Source organism: Leuciscus leuciscus (genome assembly GCF_965113295.1).
Source record: "Leuciscus leuciscus genome assembly, contig: SUPER_11_unloc_5, whole genome shotgun sequence".
In the NCBI taxonomy this organism is placed as follows: domain Eukaryota; kingdom Metazoa; phylum Chordata; class Actinopteri; order Cypriniformes; family Leuciscidae; genus Leuciscus; species Leuciscus leuciscus.
In genome coordinates this window covers 424,641-438,253 of record NW_028118542.1, presented here as the reverse complement: position 1 = coordinate 438,253, position 13,613 = coordinate 424,641, and the positions used below count along the sequence as shown (strand labels likewise).

The following is a 13,613-nucleotide window of genomic DNA, read 5'->3' as shown; positions in this document are numbered from 1 at the left end:
ATAAGCTCCCTTTTGTGTCTTTGTGGCAGGTCAGTTTTTTGTTCAGTTAACCTTGTGTTATGAGTTTATGTATTTGAGCCTATATTCAGTTATTTTTTGTTGACCTCTTTTTAAGGCCTAGTTATTCATTTTGGTCTTTATGTAACTTTTCAATATTTTGGGTAATAAAACCCCTTTTTTTTGGAAACAGTCTCCTGTGTCCTCTTGCCTCACTGCCTTGGTCCCTGACAGGGTCATTTGTTGCTATAGATTTAAACTGCTCTTTAATTACAAAGTCCAACAATGTCCTGAAAATAAAAAATAAAAATAAATTAAAAAGCAAATAAGAGTGAGAACAAAATATTATCTCCCAAGTTAAAGTTAAAGTTAATATACCGTAGGACATCTAACTCTCCAGTTCTAGTTACAGTTTTTTCCGATTGCAAAACTCTAACTACAGTCTGCACTACCAACAGTCACCTGAGCTAAACAGTTCACATCACCTGCAAAACTCATTCCAAGCAACACAACTCTTAACACATGGCTCAAAACAGCTCAGTGCAGCCAAACACTATACACAACCCTCACTGAGATAACACACACTGTCACTCAGAACACACTGAGAGGAAACACACTACACACAACCCTCACTGAGATAACACACACTGTCACTCAGAACACACTGAGAGGAAACACACTACACACAACCCTCACTGAGATAACACACACTGTCACTCAGAACACACTGAGAGTAAAAACACTAGCATCAAACACCAATACAGAAAATACTAACTTTTCATCTTTACAGTTTGAACAATTTCAGTGACTTCATACAAAGTAATATTTTCTTCAAAGAAAAGAGTGACATTCTTTCACATGATTTATTTAAATTTTTAGAACATAACAATTCTTTAAGGTAAATGAAAATTAGCAGTTTACTTCAATAGTCTGTAGTAATTTATGGAATTACAGTAATAATAAAAAAAAGGTAGAAACTAAAAGTGCATACTGTAATTCGAACAAATAATTTAGGGGCTAATCCTGCCTCTCTCTAGCATCAGGCCACAAGACAATTTGTCTTGCTGAGCTCTACCTATATATATATATATATGTATATGTGTATATATATATATATATATGTGTGTGTGTGTGTGTGTGTGTGTGTGTGTGTGTGTGTGTGTGTGTGTGTGTGTGTGTGTGTGTGTGTGTGTGTGTGCGTGTGTGCGTGTGTGTGTGTGTGTGTGTTCACTAACAAGTCTAAAACAAGACCCCTGCTTAGCCTTTCATCTGAAATTGCAGTCAGCAGTGTTTGAAAGGCACAAGGCTGAAATCTATTCTGTTTTGAATGTGTGGTTCACAGTTTTGACAGCAGTGTGTTAGCATTTGAACAAAGTGCTGTAAATCCACAGTGTTGTGCAGGTTGTGATTAAAGTCATGGGATAAGTGTGTAGAGTTTTGAAAACTGTGTTCAAGCAATGAAAAACGAACTAGAGTTCTCTTACGAGAGTCCTCTCGTACTGCGTTTTTATCAAAACGCTACGGGAAAAGTCTCTTTTCACGAAATACTGAAGCAAAAAATTATCCTTAATTTTCATACATGTAAAGCGCGTTGCAGCAGTAGTCAGCTATGGCGAGACGGCTTGCTCGCTCATTGGCTGCTCTGCGGCAACTGCATAAGCCTATCGAGCGAGGCCTGAGGTGACGTCAGGCCAATGAGGGCGCTTCGCGCCCTCCTTGCCATTTCCCGCCGAGACGGGTGTGGCTAACCTCTATAAAAGGAGCTCGAAAAGGCTGATTCACTTGATTTTCATCTCTTCAGCGAAGCTCACGCATCGCTGGATCACGAGGAAGCACGCGTCGTCTGATGCAAGCACTTCAGCGGGACGAGCCCTCGAAGCAGCTGGCCAACGCCGCCTTCTACCGCCGTACCTGCTGCGCTTTCCGACGCTATATCCTTTACATTCTTGTTCTTGTGTGTGTGTGTGTGTGTGTTCGCTTTGAAACACTCACCCCTAAAAGAGCTGCGTCTTTTTCAAGATGCCTTCAAATGCAGCGCTCGCGCTCGCTGACGGCGAAACGCCTTCACTCCGAGCCAATTGCCTACGGTGACTCTGAGGACTCGCCGGGCATCCTTTCCAAGGCTGCCCTTCCTGGAAGCGGATGGCGGGATTCGTTTTTTTTTACGTTACAAGAAAAGCTACCCTGCCTCTACACGCGTCATTCACCGGCGAAGGAGAAAAGAGCGTTCTTAGTCCCACCGTTGGTCGGTCTGACCTCTTTTCTCTCACATTTCTCAGTTCCCTGTTCGGCGACTGGAAATATTATTGCAGCAAGTGAGTCTGTTATAACACGCTTGCCTGCCAGCAAACGCCGAAGAATACATGTTGACGCCGCTTTCAAAAGTCTGTATCCCCCTGTGGCTCAGTGGTGGAATTATAGGTTTTCCACATGGGAGACCGGAGTTCGAATCTCGGTCTAGCAGCATATATATTTATGCCGCCAATGCTTTGCTCTGTCAGTCCCCTGAAGGCGACTGCAGAGATGCATTTTGCAGCCAGCGAGCGCGTAGTACCCGCTTGCCTGCAACCGAACACCGTTTCTACGGTTCCCGTGCGTCACTGGCGAAAGGAGAATGGAGTGTTTTCAGCCCCGCTGAAGCTGGGCGATATCCACTCTTCTCACATTCTGGCATTTTGCAGGCGTCTGAAAATGCAAATCACTCTGTTTGTTCCCCGAGAGGCAACTGCAGACGTGTTTTTTGCTGCCCACGAGCACGTGGTACATGCCTGCAAGCAAACGCCAGTGTGGATAATACTCGCGCTGACTTTGTCTATGTATCTTCACTGTGGTCCAGTGGTAGATTCTTAGACTTTCACGCGGGGGATCCGAGTTCGAATCCCAGGTCTACCGGCAGAAAATATTTATGCCGCCGAATGCAAATCACTCTGATTGTTCCCCGAGAGGCAACTGCAGACGTGTTTTTTGCTGCCCACGAGCACGTGGTACATGCCTGCAAGCAAACGCCAGTGTGGATATGCTCGCGCTGACTTTGTCTATGTATTGTCACTGTGGTCCAGTGGTAGATTCTTAGGCGCGGGGATCCGAGTTCGAATCCCAGGTCTGCCGGCAGAAAATATTTATGCCGCCGAATGCAAATCACTCTGTTTGTTCCCCGAGAGGCAACTGCAGACGTGTTTTTTGCAGCCCACGAGCACCTGGTACATGGCCAGACTTCTACCGAAGTCCCGGCCACGGCCGATGATGCTATATGTGTAGAGAAGATGCCCACTGCCTAGTGCCCATCCCTACACACTAGCACAGCCCTTCACACAGAGCCCGCGCTCATATATTCGACTCGGGTCGATCACGCACACAACATAGTGAACGTGCCCACTGCCTAGTGCCCACAAACACTATGTTCTGCATGCCTTGTGGTTTCTGTAAAGACGAAACCTGTGTGCATTCACTCTGCTCAGGCAGACAGTGCACTCGTTGCAGTAACTGTGCCCGCTCTCCCGCGCCCACACTTACTCACGGCCATTATATGTCCTACGGGACTCGCCCAGCCCTCCTTTGCTCGGTTAAACACCGCAGCGGGGTCGAGCGCAGGCATTCTGTCCACTGTGATCAGCGCGCTTCCCCCTAGGGCTCGCGCACATAAAATCGACTCAGGTCGATTGCGCTTCCAACATAGTAAAAGTGCCCACTTCCCAGTGCCCACGAACACTATGTCTCACAGATCACAGGCTCTCTGTAAAAACGGGACCTGTGCGCGCTCGCTCTGCTCAGGCAGGCAGCGCGTCCAAAGCAGTGAATGTGCCCGTTTCCCGCCCACATTTACTCGCAGACAGCATGAGTCCCACGAGACTTTCTCAGCCCTCCCTCACTCAGTTAAGCACTGTAGTAGGGTCGAGGACGAGCGTTCTGCCCGCTGTAATAAGCGCGCTCCCCGCCTCGAATGTCACAGGCGTAACGCCTATGTTATTGCGCCCCGAAGCACCTCTGTTGCAGAACAGAGCGTGCTTCGCATCCAACCCTTAGCCAGCCATGCAGAGGCATGGGCAGCGCTTCCAGGGGTTTCGGACTGGGTGCTAGACATTATAAACAGAGGCTTCTCGCTACAGTTTTGCTACAGTCGAAACTACGGTGACTTTAGGAGTAGCACACACTACTTCGCGCCGAAATATCAAAACTGATGAGCAAAGGGGCGATAGAGCATGTATCCCAAGCTCAAAGCGAAGGGGGGCTATACAGCAGATACTTTCTTGTTCCCAAAAAGGACGGTGGTATCAGACCCATACTGGATCTAAGACGGCTGAACAGAGCATTAGTGAAACGCAGTTTCAAAATGCTCACGACCAGCAAAATTCTCGCGCATGTTCGCCGAGAAGACTGGTTCATGTCGATAGATCTGAAGGACGCGTATTTTCAAATACAGATAGCGTCATATCACAGGCGATACTTGAGATTCGCCTTCGAGGGTCAGACATACCAGTATACAGTCCTGCCCTTCGGCTTGTCCCTGGCACCTCGTACATTTACGAAATGCATGGACGCAGCGCTCGCTCCTCTCAGACTCAGAGGCATGCGAGTGCTGAACTATTTGGACGACTGGTTGATCCTAGCTCAATCACGATCCCAGCTCGTGGAGCACAGAACCATTTTACTCGATCACCTCGAGAATCTTGGTATCACGGTCAATTGGGCGAAGAGTTCACTGAACCCCAGTCAAACGATTTCGTTTCTGGGTATCGTTCTGGACTCGCAGTCTATGAAGGCGCGGCTGTCGCCACAGCGCGTGCTGCACATTCAGCGCGCGGCGAGGTCTTTCCGCCGCGGCGTTTTCACCCCGCTCAGGAAGTTTCAAAGGATGCTGGGTCTCATGGCCTCAGCATCATCAGTTCTCCAGCTGGGCTTGCTCCGCATGCGCCCGCTGCAGTTCTGGTTGAAAGCGCGAGTACCGCGCGGAGCGTGGGTGTCCGGCCGGTTACGCCTCAAGGTCAATCAAAGCTGTGTGACAGCCCTGATACCTTGGTTGGCGGACGGCTGGTACCAATCAGGTGTAAGCCTGGGGACTTCCTCGAGAGTGAGGATGGTGTCGACAGACGCATCCACCTCGGGATGGGGAGCGCTGCTCGAGGGCAGACCGTTCTTCGGCCTGTGGTCGGAACGAGAAAAGCTCCAACACATCAACTGCCTGGAAATGCTGGCAGTGCACAACGCGCTGACGCGTTTTTGTCCCCATATCAAGGACCAACACGTCGTAGTCCGTTTGGACAACACGGCCGTGGTGTCCTATATAAATCGCCAGGGCGGTCTGAAATCCACATCCCTGTACAGGCTGGCGAAACGCCTCCTAATATGGGCTCAGCACAATTTGCGCTCGCTGAGGGCAGTGCATGTGCCTGGGCTCCAGAATGTGGGCCCAGACAGACTGTCCAAGAACAACATTCCCCTGGGCGAATGGTCTCTACACCCACAAACAGTCCGGCGTTGCCTCCTCGTGGGCTTGGTCCAGCGGGATTTCCTTACAGGATATATGTACGGCGGCAGGCTGGGCCTCGCCGTCTACATTTATCAGGTTTTACAACCTAGAAGTTCCCGCCTTGCAGGCTAAGCTACTATCGGTGTAGTCGATTCAGCTGTCTAACTAGAACACTGAAATCGCATGCGCAACGCGCTACCGACTGTCTTATGGGCAGAATTGTGTAAGACCCACATTTCCCACATTCAGTTCAGGTTCCCCACCCTGTCTATGTGATGTCATATTCGCGTCTGCTGGCGCGACCATATAAGGACGGAGGGAATCCCCTCTTGTCTCTAGACTCTCTCTGTGAGGTCATGTTTACGTCTGCGGACGTTACAGTTTAGGGAATTAAGGTCCCCCATCCCTTATTCCCGGATTCTTTGTGAGTCTATCTGGTGATTATGCACTGTACATCTGGCTTAGCTTCCAGTGATCGGTGTTTTTTATCCCAGCACGCACGGCGTTTTACAAGGGGTTCCCGTAGCGTTTTGATAAAAACGCAGTACGAGAGGACTCTCGTAAGAGAACGTACTCGGTTACTAACGTAACCTCGGTTCTCTCTAGAAGAGGGAACGAGTACTGCGTTCTCTGCCGTGCGTACGGTTCACTCTGGTTCGCTTCGGCGATGAAAATCAAGTGAATCAGCCTTTTCGAGCTCCTTTTATAGAGGTTAGCCACACCCGTCTCGGCGGGAAATGGCAAGGAGGCCTCACCTCACGTCACCTCAGGCCTCGCTCGATAGGCTTATGCAGTTGCCGCAGAGCAGCCAATGAGCGAGCAAGCCGTCTCGCCATAGCTGACTACTGCTGCAACGCGCTTTACATGTATGAAAATTAAGGATAATTTTTTGCTTCAGTATTTCGTGAAAAGAGACTTTTCCCGTAGCGTTTTGATAAAAACGCAGTACTCGTTCCCTCTTCTAGAGAGAACCGAGGTTACGTTAGTAACCGAGTACGTTTGGTCCACATGAACTGCTGCTGTGCAGACTGTAGTTAGAGTTTTGCACATGTGACTCCAGTTGTGCCCACTGTCGTTTAGCAATCGAAAAAAACTGTAATATCTCCAGTGAACCGATACGAAACCAGGACTTGGCCAGACGCAGAATAACTGCTCCTGATAGATACAGAGAACAATCACATAAAGCTGAGGAGGATAAAGAACTTAGTTACTCGATTTTTCCAAATCTGATCGTATTTTACCTCTTTCTTTTATGACACTGCCATTATAAAACGGATCCCTCCAAACAGGTTCCTCACTCACAACCAGACTGACAAACAATAAAGGCAAAAAAATGGAAAAGGTATAAATAAATAAAATAATAATATTCAACACCAAACATTTGAATGTGATAAATACATATATTACTCTTCTTGTGCATGTACCTGAGGGCTCTGCTGGTATGTGTGTGTGTGTGTGTGTGTGTGTGTGTGTGTGTGTGTGTGTGTGTGTGTGTGTAACTTACATTTTACTATTCAAATCTTAATAGTAAAATGCTCCTCCCAACAGACATTCAGTTGTCTACAAGTAAAATTGCACCTACATGTCTACTAACTCTCATTAGAGTATTACAGGGTACTTGCACAATTTTTAAAGTCAAATTTAAGGCTTTTTAAGACCTTTTTAAGACCTGAAGAAATCAAAATGAATACCGTACATTAGGGGTGCGCAATATTGACAAAAATATGTCTCGATATTTTCAACGTTTTGTCGATAATAATTAGATGATATTTTAAAATTATTTAATGATTTACTGAACAGTTTTTTAATGTTTTAATTAAAGAATACTTTAAATATGAAACTAAAACCACCAGTAGGTGGCGGCAAGTCACTGTCTTAATAAGCGAGTTGTTGGAGTCATTTATTCAACTGATTTGTTCAATATGATGTCTATGGTTCAAACGAGTAGGGTATTCCTGCCATAGACAGTATAAGAAGTGGACAAAGTCATCTCATTGGAACTCAATTGAGGCAAGTGAAGCCCGTTTTCAGCGATTTCTTAGGACTTCCGTTCCTGACACGCAGACTCAAACCGAGCTTGACGACGTAGATGTGACGTGAGCAACCCGTCCGTCCTCTAGTAGCTGTGCCGAGAGAAATCTGAATCATTCCCTTCCGAATCTTGCAGAGACGGAGAGTGTGAGTAGGAGGTGTCCATGAGCTAGGAGCAGGAGAAACTTTTGCTAGGTATTCGGATTAATTATTTTGTAATTTTGCCTCCACGTCTCCCCGATTGCCCGCGAGCTTCTCCTCCCGTCCATACGGTAATTTCTCTACTGTGCGACAGAGAGTCGTGTGGTTATGACGCAATCGTTAGCCTACTTTTACAAAAACTGCTTCTACGGGGCCATAACGTAAGATACAAGGTAATGGAGCATTTTATACATTGTCGTGTTTCTTTAGAAATAAATAATGGACAAATGGAGTCTTCAAACACCTCAGATGTAAAGTTATTCGCTGTCAAAGTGACGCCAAAATGAATGGGAGTCAATGGGATGCTAACAGCAGGTGAAGTTCTGCTACAAGATGGTGGCACGCGGCCGGCTTCAACTTCCGGTCGACTTCCTTCCCGCTTGATTCCTGCACAATCGGAGGCTGCAGTTATAGGACCCTAATTTTTTGTGACACCGCCACCTACCGAATTGGATGATCACCAGAAACAGTCATTTGAGATGGACGACCAGAATGTGAGTACCGATATTCAATTAACTTTTATTATATTACGTTTAAACGAAGCAAAGTTTACAAAGCCAGTGAGAGCTAACTATCAATTAATAACTAATTCCCACGAATTTGGCACGTCGTAGTAATTAATACAACTAGAACACGAATTCCAAATTCGTGGGAATTAGTTATTAATTTATAGTTAGCTCTCACTGGCTTTGTAAACTTTAACGACCACGTATGTAAACTAGAAATAATTTATAACACTAAACAATATTATACATTATAGATTCGAATAGTATTTATACTTTAACCAGTTATGTGGCGGACTTTTGCGCTAATCGTGGAGCACTTATGCTAACCATGTGCTCAACATGACAAACTCATGACGCACTATTCATATAACAAAACAACTGCGTTTAACAGTGTTTATGCTTAAATCGGAAGAGTGTTTTGCATTATACTTTGCAGTATAATCATGGCCATGATTTAATAAATCCTTGTTTAGTTTTATATTAAGTAAATCTAGCCAGCACATAAATTTAACGTAAAAAAATGAGCATGAAAGCATGCTGATGTTAAATGTGTAAGATTTACCTGTAGCTTACTCTCTTACCTGAAAACTTGGTTAATCATTGTTTTACCTGATTGGTTAAGTATAAAATACCTTTCATAAATCAACTGCCTGGTTGCACTACAAATTAGCCTGTCGTTTTGGCGTTTATTTTGCAATAATGAATGAGACATTTGGCAGTTTTAATATTCTGTAACAATTTGGCCTAATCTGCAGGCCTATGATGACACACGGTTATCACGTGTTAGTTTCTGTGATGTTCTGCATTGCCAATATTAATTTTATGGATGTGGTTAGGATCATTGTAGGACAGATGATCATAAAAAATGCACTAGGGATATTTTAATTGAGATGATCTCAAAATATTCTATATATAATAGGCTCTCTCTTTTTCAAGATGCATATAACAATCCAAAAAGGGAGATCCTTGCCAGCATTAAGGAGATGTGCTGTATTGACTATCACTGCCCATTCTGCAGTTCAGCTGTGTTCCAGTCAACAAAGCTGAGCAAGGTCAGAACCCATTTAGAAAGCCATTTCAATCGGGCGGTTCTCCATGAAGGTACGTTTTCAAACATCCCCTCAGGAAATGCAATTGGAGTTAACGTGCATTAAAACCAGCAAGAATTTTAGGATTAGTTCCATTTGAGCAATGAATCCAACTGTCTTTCTGATTTGTTTTTGGAAACCAAACACCTAATTCAGATTTGGGGTTTACATTTACACATTTAAATAAATAATCAATAGTTCTATGTTCTTGTTTAGGGTATACCATTCACAGATGTGGGTTACATTGCCGACCACAGTTGCATTATCACTGCATTCACTGCCAGTCAATGCTGTTTCGTAAATCGGATTTCATTAAACACCTGTCTTTGTGCAAGGAGGATCACTCTGCCTCTGCCATAACCAGCACACACCCAGATCAAACTACAAAAACCACCTCCATCCCATCTCTAAGAACAGCAACCACCACCTTCCAAGATCCAACTACAACAACCACCACTATCCCATCTCTATCAACAACAACCTCCCCCACTCTGCCAATCACCCCAAGTGAACAGATGCGAAGGGTCCGTGTGAAGGCAGTACTAAAGAAAAAGTGTCCTATATGCCACCTTCTCATGAACAAGACAAATTTAAAGAGGCACATAGAAAGCACACAAGCAAACAGAAGGACATCACAGCATCTTCCCACCTTCAGAGTGAATGTATTGATCTGGAGAATGGAATTTATACAGTCCACAAATCATTCCATGGTACCAGTATACCTCTCCATGTCCAAAATAAAATATGGGGGGAAAATCAACAAGTTTGCTGTGAATCCACTGAGTGCCAGGTGAACATGGAGTTGGCATGGAGGAGTGGATTGAAAGCAGACCAGTGCATACACCTTAAATCAATAACATACTGTTCATCTTATGCTTGCTCTCCTGTACTTTGTGAAGATACACTAACTGAGATGGTGAACAACAAGTGGTTTGGTGAGGATAAAAAGAAGGTTTGCCTTGGTCTGAAAAACCTTGCCAACAGCAACCATGCACCTCTGTCTGTGTACTGCAAAATTGGAACCCCTCAGTCAGTGAAATACATCTCCATTTATGAGCCTACAGTTTCGTATTATAGTCGATTGGGACGAGTCATTGTGTCGTATGACACCAAAAAAATTCATGGCACTGTCCTTGTCATACTACAACGAGATCATGCATACACAAATATATAGCAAAATGGCACTTATTTCAAACACAACGTGAACTGTTCAGAAAAGTGCGGAGCACAGAGGAAATGGAAGTCCTAACATCAGCAGGGGATGAAAACAGACATGAAGAGGCTGATCTGGGTGACATACCATGTCCACCAAAAGATGAACAAAAGTTCAAAGTCATGGTCCAGTATATTCTGAACAACAAAAAGTTACCTGTTGTACTTCCTGAACATTTGCGACTTCCATCGGTGGAAAAGCAATACCCAAGGCATCTAATTCCAGAAGAGATGATGTGCCAGCACTGCCCTGGCAATGTACCCCTCAGTGACCCAATCCTTATTACACAAAAGGCAAAAATCCTCACCAGCTCACGCATTGTTCATGGTAGGTCAATAATGATGCAGATTCATTATTATTATTTTTAAAGTTAAAATCTACTATGGGAGATTTGGTCTATACTTTTAAAAATCATTCAATGTTTTAGAAACTGTACTGTGATTTTGTTAAATCTTTATATTTCCAGATGTTTCTACCTACTGTAAGTCTTGTCATCAATGTGGAACCTACTTCCGGTACCAAGAGTGGAAAGACGGCATACACAATTTTAATGATCGAATACTCCTTGACCTTCCTCTATGCATAACCATAAGAAATATGCTACAGGTAGTTTTCAATCTTAATTGAATTAAAGTCTTTAATTCATTCCTTTAAAATGTACAGTATATTTAGATTTTCATTATTTTGATTCTCTCTTAGGTCCATACTGCTGTCAGCAGAGTGGTGGAGTATTTGGAAAGGACATCAGGGGTGCAGTTTCCCTCATCTGATACGGTTCTGCAAGGATATCTTCACTTTGAAGCTCTTACAGAACATGACTATCAGTATTCATGTGTTAACTGTGGGGACCATCCACCAGTGGTCATCATGGATCTCCATAAGAAGGGGGCCTTCCATTTGTCAGGTAAGCATGCTTTCATTGAATAGTGTTATCATCTAGTATTAAATTTCACCCAGCTTTTAATTTTTACACAGATTTTGTGTAATGTTTTTACATTATTTCCTTAGTAAGTGACCTTTCACCGCCTCCAGAAGACTTCAACGGAGAGGTTGATATGCAAATCTTTTGGGAGGCACTTTCAGTGGAGAGGATTGGTAGAGGATTTGTAACAAGTCATTTAAATAATTTGTCAATATGTTAGACTTTTTTTAATGACAGCATAATTATGTGGCAAACAAAGTAACATGGACATAAATCTATAATTATTTGTTGTTATTTGATGTGATATTTTCAAAGGTCAACAGAAAAATCCATTTACAGTTCCACCTAGTTTTCACTTCTGGGCACCATGGATAGGTCCAAAAACATGTAGATCAAACCATGCCCTTAATACCGAATATAAAATAGTTCGTCCACCAAAACCGACTGAGGTCTCTGAAATAACAGTAACAGAAGACCGCCTGACAGAGGAACTATACAAGCAGAAGGTAAAAACACAATTTATTAGATTTTCTATTTTTAGTAGCTATTATTTTCTAAAACATTTCTACTGTTATTTTGTTTTAATTTATAGGTTCCAGTAGTTAGGAACTTATGTAAGGAGTGTGGGTTAGACCCGTCTGGATCACGAGCGGACCTCCTTCTGAGATTGTCCAGTGAAATGAAGTCAAGGCAGACATACGACAAGGTTTTTCAGAAGATCTGGGCTGCTTCAGGTAGGCCACATTTTACATATTTTACTTTGTGTGTGCTGTCACTATTTTGAAGGGTTTGCCCCTGGATGGAATAACTTCCAAAGGTGCTTCCCTTTAATTATCTGGCATTTTATTTTCAGTGTACTCTGTAAGGATGAAACCCTTTTAGTTGGTTAAACAACTATATATTTTTTTTTCATTTCAGGTGGCTGGGCTGTGATTATGTGCCCGTGTGGCATTGTGTACAGCATAAAGTGTCAGATTCGAGCAGAAAGCCCACGTGACTTTGCAGACATGTTGCTTTCCTGGAAGCTCATGCCAAACGTTATCATATATGACTTTGCACGTGGGTTAGCAACCCACATGAACCTCAGAGAGCCAGAAAGGTTGCCTTTCAATCCCTTTGAAGGATGTTTAAGCCCCCCAACTCCAGACAATATAGCCAAAGCCAAAGATGGGAAACTGAAGGTCTCACTACCTTGGCTGAATTGTAAAAAAATTATTCCAGACCCTGAAGGCCATCCAATTACTGGTTCGGCGGAGCATTATGCTCTGTATGACCGGTTCCACGAGAACAATACGAAAGATCCCTGTGATGTCCTGCGAAAGCTTCACATTGTCCCACAACTGGCTGGAAAAGTAAACAGTCAAGTTGCAGAACAGCTATTTTCCAGAATGAAGAAAAATAATTACTTTTTAAACATGGCTTTACCGTCAACACATCCGTTCCTTATGAGGAATATTATACACCATCATAACATGTACAGAAATGAACAACGGCTAGGCAACATAAAAAGGGCTTTTGGAAATGTCACAATGAACATGCACAGCCAGGCAGTGTTGGGTAATTTATTTATTTTTTAATTCCATTCTGTTTTAAATGCAGCACATTTATTGATCAATGTTGAATTAATTTAAAAAAAAATTTTTTTTAGGAAAAACAGAATCCCCAGATATAGTCTCCACTGTTCCAATGGACATTGATGTACCAACTGGTGAGTAATGAGGGACTCATTCTGCTCTTCTATTGTCAAGTTCTTCATTTTGTTTTTCTGTATGACAGAATGCTTATGGATTGTCAATGCTGAGAACTTCTTTCATTTTATGGGTTTATAGGAACACTTTGTCATTTTCTGTTTTAGTTTCAGGAGAGTCAGTGCCCAAGCCAGCATCCCTCGCTGCGCCCAGTCCAGCGTCCCTCGCTGCGCCCGCTGCGCCCAGTCCAGCGTCCCTCGCTGCACCCGCAGAACCGGGCCTCCAAACCTCATGACCAGACGTCTGACAGAAAGCAGCTCTCCTGGATCTGGAGTGCTCTAAGGATGGAATATTTCACATATCACATAACGTTAGTTTAATCATAATAATCAATAATCAATGTCTGTGGTCAATTACAGATTTTTACTTCAGTTAAGTTACTCAAATTCAATTCAAGTTTATTTCACATGCAATGAATCAAATAAATGGGAACAGTCAGT

General features: G+C 43.7%; 2 protein-coding genes across 2 annotated transcripts in view; both read left to right on the top strand.

The window, feature by feature from the left end:
- The window catches only part of LOC309510234 (ribonuclease inhibitor-like), a gene marked incomplete at both ends in the record, with an annotated part of 41,905 nt that extends 39,925 nt beyond the window's left edge, over positions 1-1,980 (top strand). The window contains one exon of the mRNA XM_082191256.1: positions 1,799-1,980. Within this exon, the coding sequence (XP_082047382.1) occupies positions 1,799-1,980 (182 nt within the window). The remainder of the gene's footprint in view (positions 1-1,798) is intronic.
- Positions 1,981-9,702: 7,722 nt separating this feature from the next.
- Positions 9,703-13,408, top strand: LOC309510233 (uncharacterized protein; the record flags this gene model as incomplete). The annotated part of the gene is made up of 8 exons (XM_082191255.1): positions 9,703-10,830; positions 10,970-11,109; positions 11,203-11,407; positions 11,512-11,616; positions 11,741-11,931; positions 12,018-12,159; positions 13,074-13,133; positions 13,281-13,408. The coding sequence occupies exons 1-8, from the start codon at positions 10,527-10,529 to the stop codon at positions 13,406-13,408; spliced, it is 1,275 nt and encodes a 424-aa protein (XP_082047381.1). The 5' UTR covers positions 9,703-10,526.
- Positions 13,409-13,613: the final 205 nt, after the last annotated feature.